This window comes from Telopea speciosissima, chromosome 8, assembly GCF_018873765.1.
Source record: "Telopea speciosissima isolate NSW1024214 ecotype Mountain lineage chromosome 8, Tspe_v1, whole genome shotgun sequence".
NCBI lineage: Eukaryota > Viridiplantae > Streptophyta > Magnoliopsida > Proteales > Proteaceae > Telopea > Telopea speciosissima.
Window position 1 is genome coordinate 13,132,817 of NC_057923.1, and position 19,703 is coordinate 13,152,519.

At 39.5% G+C, this 19,703-nt stretch overlaps 1 protein-coding gene across 1 annotated transcript in view; it reads left to right on the forward strand.

Moving 5' to 3' along the window:
* LOC122671102 (zinc finger CCCH domain-containing protein 27-like) overlaps nucleotides 1-13,548 on the forward strand; it is a 37,149-nt gene extending 23,601 nt beyond the window's left edge. The window contains exons 6-7 of the mRNA XM_043868202.1: nucleotides 1,418-1,967; nucleotides 13,054-13,548. Of these exons, the coding sequence (XP_043724137.1) occupies nucleotides 1,418-1,967; nucleotides 13,054-13,100 (597 nt within the window). The 3' untranslated portion in view covers nucleotides 13,101-13,548. The remainder of the gene's footprint in view (nucleotides 1-1,417; nucleotides 1,968-13,053) is intronic.
* Nucleotides 13,549-19,703: the final 6,155 nt, after the last annotated feature.

Here is a 19,703-nt window from a genome sequence, read left to right on the forward strand (position 1 = left end):
ATGGCTAGGAATGGGAGGGGAGTTTAGTCCCACATTGGTCGGGTAGTGTGCGGCAGTTTGGCTTATAACCTTGGAAGGGCCTCTCCACCCATAAGCTCGGGTTTTTGGGTTGGACGCCATTACAAAGGCAGACTACACCCCTTGATAACCAGAATGTGCAATGGAGGCATGCTTGAAAACTATGGGGTTTGAATACTTTGGAGTAAATTTTTCTCAAATCTGTAGTCTAAGAAATCTTGACTAGTGCTCCTAAAAACCCAGAACTGCATGTTTTCTTGATTGTTCAACTAAGGAACATTAATATTAGACATTATTTTATTGTAAAATGTTGTTTTTGAACCAACACGTCTTTAAATGGTAGGAGAAAATACTTTTTACTTTTCCTTGACTTCTGTGGCTACCAACTCTCTCTCTCTCTCTCTCTCTCTTGTGATTACTAATTACAAAGAACAATATCAATGATGTTACTCCCTCCTAACATCTTCTCTCTTTTTTTAACACTCTTTCTCACACATGGTAGAAAGTTTTTTAAATCCTAATATGCCCATCTCTTATGTTCTCTCTCCCTCTTTCGTATGGAGGAATATTAGTTTCAAATATACCCTCATTCTCTTATCATTTACATAGGCATTAAAATTAATTTGCAATCATATACGGAAACAGAAAAAGTGTCTACAATCATCAAGAATGAAAAATTAAACTGGAAAAACTTGGTATTAAGTTGATATTATTGTCCATCCAAAGCATAGTTGTCAAGGCGTCACCTAGGAGTCCAGTCTTTCTTGGGTCCAAGGCAGCAACACTCCTTGTTGACACTTCTCGAGTTTACCTTGATTTATGTTTATTGTTTTGTTTTTTGATGAATATGCTTATATGATATCCTATGCTTTGTTTATTATATGTTGGTTTTTTAATATTAGGTCATTTCTAGTATAATTATATCATTTTGCATTGGTATGGCTTCTATGTTGCATATAAGCATAATTATTTAAAACTATCATTGTTATATGACATATGGTCATATACTGCACACCTAGGCAACAAAGCTAGTCTGCGCTTTGTCGCCTCGGCTCCCCTCCAATGCCTTGGGTCTTCTAGTCGCCGTGACAACTATGATCCAAAGTAGTGCAGCCTTATTGGACACCTATGGTTGTTAGTTTTACTAGTTGCTAACCTATAAGAGGGGTTGAGTGTTCATTTTGTAGGTAACTGACTCTACATGTGCGAGCTTTGATGGGTCTTGATTGTGCTTACAGTGTATCATTGCTGTCTACAGTTTTGACTAGTAATTCCTGTTTTTAAGGCCTGGTGTAAACAATGATGTGCCACTTCCAAGAAGTTTTCCTCATGTTAATTATGTGTTGGTGAACAATATCAGGTTTGTTGTATGCTGGTACTGATTCCTTTATATTTCCAGGTTGCTGCCTTGAGGGAACATTTTCAATCATTCGGTGATCTGGCCGCTGTTGAACTAGACGATTCAGACTCCCATACTGTATTGGCTGGGTTGGAGCCATCAGCAAATTGTTCTGCTCTTGTAACTTTCACAACACGTCATGCATCTGAGATGGCATTCTTAAACGGTAAATGCTGGCAAGGCCACAGCTTACAGTTTACGTGGTTGCCTACTTCCAGTAATTCTAGCAATGAGCAGGGTGGCGGAGAAAATTCTCCTATTCTTAATCCCGGGGTACCCCCAGATGCTGAAGTTCCAAGTAAGACATCAACATGTGGGTCGTCTTCATCAAGTACAGGAAAATCAACAGGCATTGATTCTCAGGATGTACCTGCTGCTGGGGATGGTGACTTTAGGAATTCTGAAGGGATAAAGAGTGGAGCTGAGGGTACGGAAGTGGTAGAAGGTTGCCCGTCCAGCTCTACTACTGTGTCCTCAAGTGAGACTCATTCGCCTAAAGGCGACGTTCTGATGGTTGAGGAAGGCACAAATGTCAGTTCTCTGCATTTAGGTAAGCTGCTTTTTTGTGGACACTAATTTCAGGGGTCCTTCCTAGGAGATTTTTCAAACTTGTTTCTTTATTGTTGTTATTAACGCATGCATTAGGACCCTCCCCAGACCCCGCAGTAGCGGGAGCCTCGTGCACTGGGTAAGCCTTTTTTTATTATTTAATGCATGCCCCTGCAGTAGCGAGAGCCTCATGCATTGGGACGCTCTTTTTTTGTATGTGAAATGTTAGTGTTTCTACTGTTAATTGGGTCTGATTTTTAAATGCTGGTACTTGATAATGGAGGTGATGCAGGTAAATGGAAGATGAAGCTTACTGAAGCCTATATGAGTCTTTCGTTGGAACTAGAAATCATAAATTCATAAGTATTTTCTGGTTCTTCTTTTATCGCTTTAAGAAGCTCTAGTTGTGGTAGGATCGGTTATTTGAGTCCTAGTTTAGTTTCTAAAGAAGTTAACTTGCTTAGTTATGTCTGGAGTCAGTTTTACCTTTTTTATTTTGGTTTTCTATTTAGAGTCTACTCAGTAACGTAAAGACCCAAAGTAAGTTATTATGCTATTCATTTTATATAAGCTTTTTGGGTGGGTGGAATGGATTAGGTTACATTGTTTGGGGAAGGCTGTGGGCTGTTGCTCGGCCATCGTTAGCCATTGATGTTTTGCTTGCTGCTGTCATCTGCTGCTCATAGTTTGAAAACTCGTCTCGAACAGCCGTCTCGACCAGGTCGAGATTCTCGAGATCTTGGCGAGATAGTGCATTTTTTTTTTGTTTCAGAATTAAGTTTCGGTGGGAAAATGACCATAGTTGGCTCCGAAACTTTAAGGGAAGCTTGTTTTAGGCTTAATAAACATATTTAAATCTTCAAATTGAAAAAAAAAACACCAATTTGGTGTTTTGGATTTGCACCCTTGGTTGGCAGTAAAGGCCGAACCCTTAATGTAATATTGCCTGTTCTACACATTGTTTGAATGATATGAGACACAATTGGCAAGTAAAACAAATACATTATGTAATAATGGATGAAGACACATAATATTGAATAATTATTTAAGAAATAGTTAAGGACTTAAAGTACAAACTACAAAGTACAGTGAACAATGCATATTAAATAGACACTCAAGTACAAATAGTATTATACTATGACTCTATGAGTACTGAGGAGGTCGAACTCGAAATATTTGAGATTTCTTCGAGATTCTTGAAATATTCGAAATTTTGGTCAAGGTATTTGAAACTGTGCATGTCCATAGTATTAAATCTCGTTTCGGAAGGCCATTTCGGCTAGATCGAAATTTCCGAGATACTGAAATTTCGGAAATATTGTATTTTTTCTATGAGTTTTGCTTGGCCATTTGTGGGTGTAAACTGCCGAAATAACTGAAATTTCGATGAAACAGTGCATTTTTTAGACCGAAATTGATGACTGAAATTTCCGAAATATTGCTTCCAAACCGGGCCGGAAATTATAAACCGTAACGTTTCAGGGTAGTACGCCTGGAGGTATCAAGATACCACGTCGTACAATTTCGGCGATTAAAAAACTAAAGGAGTACATCTCTCTCCCTTAGTATCTTTCCACTTCCGTCGTTCAGGAACAAACACAACAAACACTTCGCCTAATTCTTTTGAGTCCCGGCCCGGTTTTTCCCCGGTAGCCAATTTTGATGTTGCATTTCGCTTGGACTCGACCGAAATACTCGAAATATTTGAAATTTTGACTGAAACAAAACGAAATTTTGAACTATGCGTATGTCATCTCGTCTCGAGGAGCTCAAGTGAGATTTCGAGTCTTTGAACTATGCTGCTGCTGTATCTTGTGGTCTCAGGTTATGTTCTTAGTTGAAGTTATGATATTTCAATTTTCACAAGGTTTTCACTTCTAAGCCCTAATCTAGATTTGGGATTAATTTTTGATTCATTTGAGAGTATAGTTGTCACGGCGTCTAGGAGACCCTAGGTGTTGATGGAGGGAAAAAATCAAGGCAACACCAACAAGGCGCCTCGGCGACGCCTTCACAACTACATTTGAGAGGCATGTTTTAATTGCTGGTTTTGAGTGTATTCAATCTGAAACATGAAACTCTATTCTGAATTTTCCCTGTATTACTCCTAAAGTTTGCTATTGTTTAGGGATTGTCATAATTTTGTTTCATTTTGTCCTATTTGTTCTTTGATTCGAATTCTCAGTTATGATTTTTTATCGATTTAAACAGAAACTCTAGTCTATTCGTGTTTAGATTCTCACATATTAGGGTACAGTTTCAACTACCTATTCCTATTTCCATTGGTTTGCTACTGTTATTAGGATTCTTATTTCCGAATCCTCCTATTTGGGTTAGGATTTCATAATGTTGACTGGTTGGACCTGCTGTCTTTGTATGACAATGATTCCTACTTTTATGGTCCTACTCGAATTAGTATTCTTTTGAGAGGGTGACTGATGCAGATCAGAGATTTAGGCTGAAGTACAGCAGTAGGAACCAGGCCAGGTCTAATTCAAAGCCTGTGGTTCTACTTTGAGCCAATTCATGGTTCACCTGAACCAGTTTCTGGTTCTGCCAAGCCTCACAGTTTGGGAGTCACCTATCAAAATCAGATCGTGATCACTTCTAGGAGTCTTTTTTATTTTATTTTTTTTATTTTATTGTTTTTCATGGCTGGAATAGGATTTCTAAGTCTCAGCACAGTTGAAGTCTATTTAGTCTTTATTCATTGAAGTACTAGTCTGAATAGGATCTCATTCTAGCCTGCGTATGGAGGGATCCTAGTCTGTTTTTGTTTTCTTAAATTTCCTATTGTGATCACGATTAAATCCTGTCAGATTCTATAAATATGTTAGGTTGTTTGCAGCCTAATCAATTATTTTTTTTGGTAGAAGCCTAATCCATTATTTTAGGAGTTGAATAATATTGACCTTCTGCCCCTGAGTGTGTAGTGATTCAGAATTCCTACTGTGGTGATTCAGTAGACTCCTGTTGTAGCAATTTAGCTGGTCGACTGGTGGTGATTCTAGTCTAGGTCATGGGTGGTGATTCCACCATAGTTCAAGAACTCGCGAGATCTTGGCGAGTTTCTCGGTTTTTTGAGAAACCGAGACGATATGGGATACGATACAAAATAATACAAGATCTCGGCGAGATCTCGGATCTCAGGTCAGGTTGACCCATGGAAATGACCCATCTACTTTGTATTTACTTACCTAACTTGACAGAACTCGACATATCTCAGCGAGATCTCGGATCTCGGGTTGACCCATGGAAATGACCCATCTACTATGTATTTACTTACCTAACTTGACAGAACTGTTATATGCTTGTTGTGGAGCACTATATGCAACATTACAACAACACTATGTCATGGGAAGACTATGTGACACTAAGGGGGACTGAATAATTGATTCAAAGTCATTTTATGTGATGATAGTTGTAACACTGTTAAACAGTTTGATGTATCACTTTAACATTTCTAATTCTTTTTTATGTTGTTTAGCCATTAATTGAATGTTTTGCTTGCTTTCTATTACTAAATTATGTGTAGAGTAGGGTATTTTAGTACATCCTCGCCTACCAACCTATGGTTCGAATTGAAACTCATATTTGGACTTTGTTTTTGCAAAATCTGATAGTGCCATTGTGTTTAAATGGCCTAAAATAGGCTGAATACCAAGTTTCAGACCCAAACTAGGTCTAAAACCCACCGAGTTGAGGCTTCGAGTCGGAAAAAAAAATGCACCAACTCAGCGACGGCGAGATCTCGACTCGACTCGGTTTTTCCAAGGGCCGAGTTGGTACCGAGACCCGAGTTTTATTACTTGGATTCCACTGGTCATATCCTTCTCTTGTCTCCTATCTTCTTCTTCAGGTCACAAGACAGAATATTCTTCCCTGCATATGCTATTATCCCTTAAGATTTCAGTTTCTGTTTGGTTTATTCAATTTCCATATTTCTGCTGGTTTGATTGCTGTTCATCATTAATCTATCATGTTTTGGTATCTAAACAAGATCAGCAATTTCTGACCATCAAATATTACTGTGATTGAGTGATGCAGATTCATCACCAAATAGGGCTTGTTTCATTGGGAATAAGTCTAGGGTTGGGTTACATACATGTTGGGCCTTTGATCCCATGGGTTTCTAATGTAATAGGCCACTTTTATGGGCTTAAAATATGGGTATATAGGTTGCATACGGGATTAGCCCAATACTTAGTTTATTTTTATGTTTTTTAATTGAACCGGTTCAATTTGGTTGCATCCAATTGGTTCAATTTAAGTGATCATGTGACTTGGTTAAGTGGTCATGTGACAACTTAATTGGTCATGTGATGTAAGTTGGGCTGGATTAGGACTCTATAAGTCTAGCCATGTTTTGAGTCTATTTCCTTTAGTATTCTAGTTTCCTAGTCAGTTTCAGTTACCTAATAAGTTAGGGATAGGGTTAGGCCATTCCTTTTTAGTGTCTAAGTCTATTTTTGAATCTTCTATATAAGTTTGTAAGGGAGGCCAGCATTAGATACGAATTTTGATTAATAAAAACTCAGCTTTATGCTTGCTGCCTTTGTTGCTGCCTTTGCTCTATCGTGAGTGTGCCTTGTGAGTAATATCAAGGTGAAAGGATTGGTGGACTCCGATCGACTCCTTGCATCTTGTAGATCGGGAAGTCTTTCTTCTTATTCAATCGAGCTTCTTCAAGCTGCTGCTGCTGCCTTTGAAGGAGATCAAACTAGTAAGTAAGCTTAGTTTCCTACATATATCCTTCCCCTCTTCATCCTCTAACCTAATCCACACCCCCCTCCATCCATTAAACCCTAATTTCCATTAAACCTACAACTCCTACCTCTACTAGGTCTCCCTTATAACTACAGATCTGGCCATCAATTTCGAACCATACTTCCAGCCTATATTCTCCACACCTCTCCCTACACTCGACCTTAAACACAGCCCTTAGTCTCCACTACAACCCCTCCATTCCTCCACTCCATTAAACCTAAAATCTGCAACTCAATTCTGTCCAGAATTGCAGAATTTTAAAACCTTCCCAAATCGTATTATTTTTATACCATATTGACCCCCTAGACCTGCCCATTAAAGCCATATAAGACCCATTCCCAAATTCCCATCCTAAACCCTAGAATTGACCTAAATCCTAGTGTTGTCCATTCGAACCAGCAGCCCCTTTTGTTATTTGATCCTATTGTTTGGCTCCTAGTAGGTCTCCTACCTATCTAGGACTACATTATTGAGTTTCCTTATTCAAGCAGGAAACATCAATATCTTCCAGTTCCACCATTAGAATTGGCTGAGATTTTTCTTCCCCGACTCTGATATACCCTTTGACCAGCTTTTGGTCCAAGTTTGATCTGTTGGTTAATACAACAACAATGAACTCAGCCTTATCCCAACTTAATGGGGTCGGCTACATGGATCCAAACAAAACAAGGTAGGGAAAACCGAGGTCTAAATAAAAAAGGGGAATGAAGAGATGGGAAAGGAGGGATGAGAAATGAAAAATGACAAATGAAAGATGAGAAATAAAAGATAAAAGAAAGATAAAAGAGGAAAGAGGCACAACCCAGCACGTCAGGAGAATCTCAGCTAAATGGGGTCTGCTATATGGATCCTTGCTCGCAAATAGGCTTTGTCCGAGGTCATACTCGGAACAAGACCTACACTATGCATTTCCTTCCTCACAACTTCTCCTATGGTCATTTTAGGCCTGCCCCTAGTTCTTTTAGCTCTTTCAATCGGGATCATATCACTCCTCCTTACTGGGGCGTCCCTAGGCCTCCGTTGGACATTATCATACCACCTCAAATGACTCTCTCGGAGCTTGTCATTGATCGGGGCAACTCCTAAGTCATCTTTAATCCGATCATTCCTTACTTTACCCTTCCTAGTTTTTCTATACATCCATCTTAACATCCTCATTTCTACTACACATAGCTTCTCAATATGGCATTTCTTAACTGCCCAACATTCCACCCCATACATCATAGCCATTCGTTAAACAGTTCTATAGATGATGCAGATACACTACCTTGGACCGACCCAAACCCAGTTGGGTATCCAGACGAATATGAACCGGGTCCAGTTTGAGATTTTGGATCTCCTGGGATTTTAGGAATTTATGTTATTTGGGGAAATAATGTCTTTTAGTTTATTTTATTCTCTTTATTTTAGAAGGTAGCTACGTAGGATATTTGGTTCCCAATTCTTCTTAGTTTCCTTCACCACCCCCTGTCTCGGATTCAACCAAGTGTAAAAAAGAGAGCAGAGAGAGACAAGAGAGCAGAACATTCAAAGGAGAAAGATCGAGGAAGGCGTACCTGATTTGGGATCCCCAACACCGTCTCCTTGTCGAAGTCAGAATCCTTGGTTTTTTGCTGAACTCTTGGATTTCCACCATTTGATTTGCAAGGTTCTCTGCTGATCTCCTGAATCGCGTCACTAGTTTTCCCATGCTGCTACTCCAGAGGAAGTAAAACTACCCTCCATTCTTTCCATGTTCTCCGCTGGTAGCACGGCACCTCAAGTCTTTTTTACTTTTTTTTTTCCTAGGATTGACCCTGTCCCTTTTATTCTTCTCTTAGTTTGCTCTTTTAAACTTGTTCCAAGTTTATCCTTTCCCAAACGTAATACTCCTTTATTGATTAGCATTGAACTACCCATAATTACAATTCTGCCACTGTTGTCATAAACTTCATCTATTCACTGTTTTGCAATTAACTCTTACTTTGCATATCTCTTATTTGTGTGGATCCATACCGATTCTGAATACAACCCCTGGCCATGGATTCTTTTGTGTTCAAGTTCAGAGTTTGGTTGCCTAATGGAAAGCTTGCCATGTTGTTTATTGATGAACGACAAAGCAACAATTTCGTCTCATGATCTGTGGTAGAGATGTTATCCAAGAACAACCAGATCATTATTCACTCTGAGGATTATGTATTCGTCGAATGCTCTATTTCTTATTATTGTGATGGAGCTCATTGTGAAGTGTTTGATTCTCCTCGGTGTGTTATTAAATTGGGTCGTGAATGGCTAAAGAACGAAAATACATCATTGATTGTGACTGAAACTTGTACACTCTACATCCTTTTCACATGCCCCAGACATTCATTCTTCATGGGTTGGTTGATGATGTTTGTTCCATGCCAAAAGAGGCAGCACCAGTGATACGGCCTCAACCAGAACAACCAATAGTGGCAACAAAAGATGAGCAAATCATGGATCAAGTAACGACGGATTCCAATGTAGTGAAAGCTATTCCACATTATGAATTTGTTCTTCCCCACGATTTTCCAGCCAGGGATGCAACCCCAAAGCTTCATATTTTGGATTTTCTACAAGTTGCAGACATGGAACCTATAGTCCTTGCTCATGAGCTTTTATTTCTACCATTCTACAAAACTCGTGGACGAGTCTTTCTCAACACTAGAGGATTTGATGCAAATACACTACCTTGGGCTAACCCAAACCCAGCTGGGTATCCAAACGAATATGAACCGGGTCCAGTTTGAGATTTTGGATCTCCTAGGATTTTAGGAATTTATGTTATTTGGGGAAATAATATCTTTTACTTTATTTTAGAAGGTAGCTACGTAGGATATTTGGTTCCCAATTCTTCTTAGTCTCCTTATTTGAATTAGTTTCCTATTTAGAAAGTTAGTATTTATTTTTAGGAGTCTTTTATTTCTCTTTATATATGATGTAATTCCCCATCGTTGGAGACAGATTTGAAGAATGGATTGAGTTTATAGTTTGAGTAGACTGAGGGCTGTGTGGGTGTGCACTCTTCCCCCCCCCCCCCCTTTTCTTGTTATGCGATTTCTCCTCTCTCCCCCTGCAACTCTGATTTTTCCCAGCTTCCTCTCTTCTCCTAACCGGCCCTCCACCAATAGAACTTTCCTTTAAGCTTTAAAGGAACACGTTGGTCATATAGCAATCTAGACGCACCTCTCCACTTCATCCATCCCACTTTAATTCTCTGTGAAACATCATCTTCTATGTCACCTTCTTTATTTAAGATTGACCCCAGATATCTAAAATAGTCACTTTGTGGTATCTCTTTCCTCAATGCACACCATGTCGGTATCCATCATAGTACGACTAAAATTATACATCATATACTCCATCTTCGTTTAATCCCAGTTTTGTCTCATCCACCAAAACAATATCATCGGCGAAGAGCATATACCACGAGACCTCGTCTTGAATGCTCTTGGTTAGGTCGTCCATGATAAGCACAAATAGATAAAGGCTTAAGGCTGATCCCTGATGTAACCCAATCGTAATTGGGAATACCTTGCCCTGACCTCCCACAGATCTCACACTAGTCACCACTCCCTCATACATATCTTTAATTACATCCACATATTTACTCGACACCCCTTTCCGATCTGTTTGTTAATGAATAATTGAATTTCTCCTTTTCTGGTTTTAAAATTTTGTTTGAAATTCCTACACCTAGTAGGATTTATTCATATCTCAACATCTAGCCTTTGGATTAATCTGAAACTTTGGTATTCTGTTCACTACTATTATTTGAGCATTCGGCCAGAATTTCGGTTCTATCGGACTTCTGGGAATTTTTTTTAGTCTGCGATTTTGGTTTACTGCTGGTTTCTGAAACCTATTCATTAGGTGACCTAGAACCACATTTGTGGCTGGGGTTCCCAGTTTGTGGGTTCGTAGAGTAGTTGGACGGAGCTTTTGAAAGGCATTCACGAGTCACAACATAGCTTATATGTTGTTGCTGGGGATAAACAAAATGATTATATTTTGGGCCTAGATTGAGCAAGATTTTAGAGATTAAAATGCTAAAGATATTTAAGAGAACCCAGTTGGTTGGGCTTCGGCTTTTATAATTAACATTTTGCTTTTATTGATTGGGGTCCATGTACCTTTGCTACTTAAATTCAAATCAGAGCGTCAGAAAACCCTAATATATTAATGTACTGAATATGAGCATTTAATTAGTGCAGAACATGCTAGGTTTACCAACTTTTGGTGGATTCTCTGCGTGCACTGTGGAAGGGGAGTTTTGTGCGTCACCTATTCATCCAATGCTCCTTCATGAGGGCTGTTTGGGTCCCCACTTGTCTGTCTCTCTTTGGAGTGACTGGATGTTTTGCAGAGGTGTCCAAGATCTTATGAAAATTTTGGCAATTGATTCTCATTGATAAAATGGTTAAAGCTTCTTTGGTGCCTGCTTATATTTGGTGAGCATTTAGAATGAAGAAACAACAGATTGTTTACAGATTGGTGAGATCTGCTTGGGAAGTACTTAATATTTCATTTTGAGATCATCTAGGTTTGAGGTCACCTTGAAGGCTTTCCAAGGGGTCTCTATTGAAATCTTTGTAGGCATTGGAATCAGGTTCTCTCTTTAGTGAGCTATCTTCATCATATTCAGCATGAGTAGACCCCTTTCTTGGTTACTGGATTAACATAATAAAATTACATTTAGCTCGTTTGGTAATTCGTGTCCAGTCTGCGTTGAACGGCATTTGGAAATCATGATGGCATTATTATTCTGGTTCACTTGGTGTGAAATAATAAATATGATTCTTTAGCTGCAGACAGATTGGTGGAGGCTGTCATTGAAGTGTGCCACGAGTCTATCTGGTGCCACCATAGTTCGAAAACTCGTCTTGTTCGGTGTCTTGACCAGGTCGAGACAACCGAAACCTCGAAATTTCGTCGAAACATTGTATTTTTTTTCTATGAGTTTTGCTTGGCCGTTTCGGGATGCAAAAGGCCGAAATGAGCGAAGTACTGAAACGAAATGACCAAAATTTCGACGCAACGGTGCATTTTTTAGACTGGAATCAGGTTATCTCTTTGGTGAGCTATCTTCATCATGTTCAGCATGAGTAAGACCCTAACGTAATAAAATTACATTTAGCTCGTTTGGTAATTTATGTCCAGTCTTTATTGAACGCATTTGGAAATCATGATGGCATTATTCTGGTTCACTTGGTGTGAATTGAAAAACATGATTCTTTAGCTGCAGACAGATTGGTGGAATCTGTCACAAGTCTATCTGGTGCAATCATAGTTCGAAAACTTGACTTGTTTCGGTGTCTCGAGCATGTCAAGACAATCGAAACATTGGATTTTTTTCTCTGAGTTTTGCTTGACCATTTCAGGATACAAAAGGCCGAAATGGGAAAAATACTGAAACTAAATGACCGAAATTTCGACGAAACAGTGCATTTTTTAGACCAAAATGAGTGAGATTCTGGAATGAAGTGCTGAAATGTTAGAAATTTCGGGGAAATTTTGCTGACTTTTTGAACTATGGGTGCAACAGATCATGAAGGTTATCATGATGGTGGTGGAGGTTACATTCTTGCCAGGGTAGGCAGATTTGATTGTGGTAGATCGGCTCTATGTCACATCATACCTTAATCGAACATGGAAGATACGACAACATCTCTGCAAATTCCCCATATCTGAGATAGTGAAATGTTTTCTGGTTATACATATTTACCTTAGCTGAGGGATTGGAGGGTGGTTTTTTTTTCCCTTCTTGGAAGGCTGGGGAACATAGCATGTGTGAACTTCTTGTGGCCTACCTCCTGGTTTGACCTAGAGGCGGGTGGAGGAACCCAATATGTTTTGTGCAGGAACTAGTGGTTAAAGCTTGTGGAAAACAGTAGGGTTGGAAGTACAACTGCTTTCCAGTGATGGAGAAAGTAAGTTGATTAGCAAAGCTATTGCCTCTTCATATGGGTAACTGCGTGTATGCCTAGGATTTCCAAGTGCCATAGGCTATCTGGTTCAGAATGCAACCGCCACCATTTTCTGAGTGCACTTTCCTCTCCATTTACCATTATCACAGGCTCAGAACATTGTCATGGTTGTGTTTGGTCATAATGCTGTGAAGTTCTGTTTCTTTTATGAATAGCTATTGTTTGTAAGATGTTTTTTGTAACATTTTAATAAAGTACTTGGTGTAGAAGTTAAAAGAAATGTGTGCTTTTATACATGATATTGGTTTTCTGGAATTCTGCATAAGAATGGTCTGGGTTTAAAATTTTCCCGGCAGCTCATGGTTACGGTTATTGTTGCTTTGGCTTTTACAGAGCATTTTGACGCTCAAGGATCCGATTGTGTGATTGAGGGAGCGTGACAATACCAATGCACAAAGGGAACATGACTATACCAGTGCTCATATGTGCTTCTCAGCGGGTTCAACATATTAATGTAGACACATTCTAATTGTAATATCTGCAGGTATTATTCATGAAATTGGTAACCAGCAGGTTTTGTATCTACCCCTTCAGTTTACTTTAGCTGTGAGTATTTTTTTTTTTCATTTCTTGAGAAGAATATTAAGGAAAAGAGAAAAAGTAAACCAATCTTCACCTGGCTGAGGAAAATTTTCCCTGGACTTGAACAGCATTCGTTCATATGGGCTGGTTGCAGGCCCTTGTTCAGATCCCAATGTACTTCTATTACAACTGTTATATCAGCTGCAAATATCTTTATGGGCTCAAGGTGGGTTTAATTTGTCCCCATCTATTTTGGGTCCTCTTGCCAGGAAATTGAATACAATGAGTTGTTACATTCCAGTTCCACCATTGGTTACTCGTACTAATGTGAAAATTTATTGTAATGATTAATGCCAATTCTCCAGTTAAAGTGCAGGTTTTTTATTTTGTGCACGGTACAGTCTGCTCTTTGGCCACACTTCGGATCTGATATCTTTGGTTGAGGCTAGATCCAGGCCTGTGTAGACTTGGGCCAGGGAGTGCTCATACCATGGTTGAGCCTCCCTCATGCTCATTTTCTTGAGAGTTCGTTAATTGCTGAAGGTGAGCTCCTTGGGCCAGTTCACACTAGGTAGCCTGGATAAGGACTCTTTGGATTTGTTACCTTGCAAGGCCGATGCAACAGTAGAGATTCCACAAAGCAAAAGCTGAGATCAGTTGGCATGTGTGAATAAGCAAAGATCAGATCATTTGTCTTAAGACTGGCCGTTCTAACAGGTGAGATAATTTGATGGTGCGGTATATATTCGGAATGCCTTGTATAAGTCTTGGTTGTAGATGTTAATTTAGTTCAGTAGTAATTTTTAGTCGTAATGTGTTGGGAGGGATCCTTCTCTTCACCCATGGTGAATAGAGAATCGGCTCACCATGGAGATCTGCCCCTTTGATTAGCATGGAGAAGGGTATTTTCAACTTGTACTATATGAGTTAATGACAGGAGTTTAATCACAGGGTCACAGACCAGTGGGGAAGGGATTTTTCCTTATCAGTTGAAAGGAAACTTAATCCAACAGAAATTGTTGGGTTTTAGATTTGTAGGATGATTTGGATGGGTTTGTGATTGGACTGCCTTTGGCTTGGTATGGTAACCTACTCTTCTAAAGTGAGTTGAACAATCTCTTCTAACAAAGGGCCGCATTTGTAGATGAGTTCTGTGTAGTTTAGCTCAAAGCCGGCTCTATCCCATTCAAGTAATTGAGAGGTGGAAAAAATGGTAGGCTATATTGCAGATGTGGGACCATTTCTATTATTCTTAATATTCTACATTGGACAGCATAGATTCTATGTTACCAATCAGTAAATGAAAGAGCTGTCCTGTCACTTCGTGGCTAATAAATTCTCTTTCAAGTCTCCTTCAATCTTTCATACTAGATCCAATGGAGATGATGGAGAGGAATCTAGAGTTCTTGATTGGAAACTCTTGATGCTTGAACTAGAGTTTGTTGTCATACGCAATGACCGAAGACCCTGCGGGGGACCATTTGGAAAAACGACAAAATGTCAAATTCTCCATTACTGTGATTTGCCACTTGCAGTTTGAGAGAAGGAGGTGGTGGAGCATTCCCCACAAAGGGGCTTCAACTTGAGCAAAATTGTCTTCCACCAAGGAGAGGTGGGGGGGGGGGGGGGGGGGTGAGAGAGAATCACTTACTCTCCTCTAAAAGTTAATTGGTGGGACTAAGACACTCAGTGAATAGGAGCGACACTCTAGGGTCTTACTCATTTTTAAGATTCGAATCCATTGGCCAATCCAGAATCTCTCAGATCCAACTCAGGCCATCCTATGTGGAAATACCTTAAATGCTTGGAATATGTCGATTCCGATGTCAATTCAGGCAATATCAATCCGTTCCGGAAAAGAATTAACTATCGATCCTGATCTCGATTCGGTGTTTTTAAACCATGGGTAGACTAGAGAATTTAAGAGGGGAAAAAGAATTAAGAAGCGGGTGAAAACCTTACAAGAGGTTCACACCAATGGAGCTCTCAAAAGAATGAAAGATTCTCCATATGGTCTAGACTCTAGAGTGAGAGGTAGGAGTAGGACCCCAATTCGGGCTCCTCTCCTGCGAGCAAAGTGCCCAGGGAGTGCTCAGTGAAGTATCCAACGGCGCTAGGCTCACAGGAGAGGAGCCGAATCCAAGGATTTGGCAAAGCATCTCAGGGAAAATAATGGAGTTAATGAATATGGACTTCTACTAGTACTAGGGTAAAGGGTTTGATCACTTTCATATTCCATCGATCTTGATAGACACTATGTGCATTAGGTTTTTAATGGGTGGTCCTTGGGCCTGTGGTGCATTATTTACATTCATGGTATGGCTTTAAAGAACTTTATTGAATGGTCCCCAGCCCACAGGCCAGAAGGACGAACACTATATTCAGTTGTAATATATTTTCTCCATAAAGGGATTGTCATCTTCAATTATCATTTGTTGTATTTTTTATGTTTTGTAATTAAACATTCAAAATATGATTTTGTTGGGTGTGTTAGAGGGTTGAGTCCTTTCCTAATAGACACCTAAATAGCCAATGGGTGTGCCTATTGAAAGACTTGTTTGAGTGGCTAACAAACAAGTCTTGTGGAAAAAGATATGATTTGGGGCATATCTTTTGGAGACATCCCTTAGTAGTGTCTGTTCCTCTCCTATATAAAAAGAGGAATTCTTGCTCATTCTCTAACATTGTTTTGAAAACTTCTTTAAAAACAATTTGGGAGAAAGTTCTCTGTCTGGGAGTGTGGCCTACACTAGCACTCCCATGAGTCTATCTCTTTCCTCCCTATATGAAAAGACACCTCTGCCCCCTTGTTTTGAGGAGGAGAGAGATAGATACATGGGAGTGCTGGCGTAGGCCACACTCCCGGACAAAAAACTACTTCCCAAACAATTTTAGTTTATGTTTTCTTTCCCACCAAAGTCTATCAGTGTCAGTGATTTAGTGAATATAAACTCTTTTAGCCTGCCTTGTGGAGGTCTCTTGAGTGTGTATGGGAGATCCGATCAGTCTCAAGAGAATTTTCGATCTTCCACTAGCCTTTGGATGCCCAGCGTAATCTCATTTGGAACTGCAACCTATGGGATTTGAGAGTTGTAAACCTTAAGAAGAGCATCGTTTGATGCTACTCAACTCTACCATTTACTGTTTAGGTATCACAAGAGGATGTGTATCGGTGTACTTCTTTCTACAAGAATATGTCGATGCCATACTATTTGCCATATTAATCAAATAAGTCTTTATCATATTTCTAGTCTTATATTTTTTGTCCATCTTATTTTATTCCAACATCATTTGAGAAAGAAACCAAACAAGATTGGAACGATGACCCATGGTAAATTAAAAAAAGGAAGAGAATTCTCTCAGCAAGCGGCATAGCGGAGTGCACCAATGAAAGGCGATGAAACGGTCTCCTTTATAACAAGATAGAGAATTCATTTCATTAGAGAGAGAGAGAGAGAGAGAGAGAGAGAGAGAGAGAGAACCTTTTTCTACAAAGAAAATACTCATTGCCAACTTCAATTTTTATGGGTGGGATAGTTTCTAGGCCGCATGGCCTCTGCACTAGCATGAAGGCCAATGAGAGCACGGGCGGGGGCATTAATAGGGGCGGGTTTTCATTTTTTAGAGGGGAAGGGGTCGTCATTTCACCCCCTCTGTGTTTGGGCATAGACGCCATGCGACCTGTTAGGGATCTTTTTCCCAATTTTTATGGGAAGAAGTTCTCTGTGCCGTAGTGCAACCTACGCCCAGACACTTGGGCTTGCCATTCAGGGGGTAGGGTGGTCATTTCATCCACCTCCCATGTCTCTGGGCGCAACCTGTGCCCACGATACAAAGAACATTTAGCCATTACTTAAGATTGAGGTTCCCCAAACTGCCATTGCGTGAAAAAGGGTATCCACATGAGGTACACATGGTTAAGATAGGAGAAATAAAGTAGTTATAAAAGTGGAGAAGGTTATTTGAGCTGCTGAAGAAAGGTACGTCAACACCACTATTTTTCTCTCTCTTTTTTACATGAAATAACTTTGCTGCCCTCCTATGATCGGATACCACCTGAGACGATACTGATAATTCAAACCATGCAGAAAACCCTCTCATAAAAAAGAAAATCCCATGTAAAAAGAAGATAATACACTGATGTAATGTAGTGGGAAACTTTTTCTCTACATTTTATTTGGGGTGGGGAGGGGGATGGGTTTGGTATTGTTTCATAAAGGATTATTTTAGGCGCTCCAACCTTTTAGGATCTAACCATAGCCGTTCATTCACAGCTTCGTTGGCCAAAGTCTCAAACTTTCCGATGGAACCCTTTCTCCCTAAAAAAGTCTCTTTGTTGGATAATCATTCTATTTCTTGGGGGCATGGAACAGTTATGGGGCCGAGCCAAGGTTAGTCCGACATATCCTTGCTTATGGGCGTGTTCCTAATAATTCACTACATGACTTTGATCATTGACCTGTCACCGGAACTGTGTCTGGTTGGGTCCCAGAAACTCTTTTTTTTTTTTTTTTTAATGAAACTAAACAGAAACACACAAACCGGGATTAACCATCCGGAGAATTTACATCATGGCAACACATATTCCTAGCTAAGTTATAAGCTAAAGTTAGACACCACCTATTACCAGACCGGTTAAACTGTACATCTTGAGTTCGACTAGAAATATACAAGAAGTCTTTAAATAGAAATCATGGCCATAAACATTTGGATGGAGATGGAAGAGTATACCAGAAACTCATTTTCGTATTGTACTTAAATGGATTCTTAGGAAATTTGCATTTCCATTTTCTAATATGGTATTCCCCTAAAGCTTAATCTGTCATAAGATGAAATGTAGATGCAAGATTACACTGTGTTGAACCACTTGCATGAGAACGGGAAACCAGCCCTCAGCATCATGGTTCAAAAAATCGGATTCTGGCCGATCCAGATCGGCCTATGCCGAGCCTATATGGAAACTAGGGATTCGGGTGTGTTTTGCCGATTTGATAGGAATTGGCCGGATCCCGGTTCCTGGGTTTGTAAACCATGCCCTGCATTCTTGAATGTCCCTATCAGGGTTTTAAGAATTGGTATTGATGTCGGCCGATACTTGAGTGATATGAGATTGATGGTATGGTACATAGAGTAAAACGGTCAAAAAAAAAATTTGGTATCTGATATAAGTAAAAATGGCCAACACCCTGCCTGTGTGTTGGGCTGTGTGCCCGAGTCGGACGGTGCGCTACACATTGTATCGCGCTATAGAGGACCCGAACCCTTACTATCACTCCGTATACTTAGCCTATATTTATTAAAACTCCCTACCTTAAATTTCTTTTCTGATACTCCCCTCCATTGAAACTTTTACATTTTCTCCCCTCATGTTTTTAAATACCCATATTACCTTTCCTTGTCACCTAGTAAGTATCCTGCTAATCTATTTATCCATTCTTAGTGAGTGGCTCACAAATTGCTTTTACCTAACCATGAAAGATCCAACTGATTAACAATTTTGTTTTTACCGAACCAAGCTCTTCAACACTCCTCCCACCTTTGTCTGAGGAAGAGGGAGAAGATATCTAAGTATGTGGAAAGAGGAAAAGACAGTGATGTATCAGTATTGGTTAGGGACGAGACTGATTTGATACTAATTTTTATCATTTTTTTATTATTTTTTAGGGATAAAGAATACCACCCAGTCGAGGGGGTGCATCGGTATTTCGTTCATGACTGTCTAGGAGTAAGTACACGTCGCACTGTGCAACCAAGTAGCATTCCTTTTCCCCATCTTTTAATCCCTAAAACCTCTTGTTGCTACCTTATTGAATGTACCATCGATCCCATCTCAATACGGCTGCGACTGATATTGATCCCATCTCAATACCAATCCTACCATCGCTTACTAAATCCATGATGATGGATGAGACAAGAGACAAAAAAAAAAAAATAGATAAATTGACATATGGGGAAGAACTATTTCACTCGTGGGAGGACTGTTGAAAAATCAACATTATTTTTTCTTGGTTGGATAAAAGCAAACTTATTAAAAATTTGTTAACTGATTGATTTTTTGGTTCGATAAAAGCAATTTGTAAGCTACTCAATAAGAAAGAACAACTAGATGAGAAAGTAAATAGAGGTGAAAAGGAAGGGTAATCTGGATATTCAAAATATGAGGAGAGGAAGGAGATGTAAAAGTTTAACAGTAAAGAGTATTTTATGATAGGGAAGTTTTAGGCTAAGTGTACGGCAGTGAGAATTGCCCAAAAAACAAAATGAAAAAGGTTGACAGGAGAATGAACAAAAAAGTGTTAAATAGTATTCGAATCATCGAATGGAATGCACTTATGAAACTGCAACTGTGTAAGCACATGAAAAAGTAAACCGAAAGCCTTTGAATAATAATAGCAGCTTTTTCCCTGTCAATACAGTTCCACAAACCCACGCCTCGAAAGTACAACTTTTTTTTTTTTGTT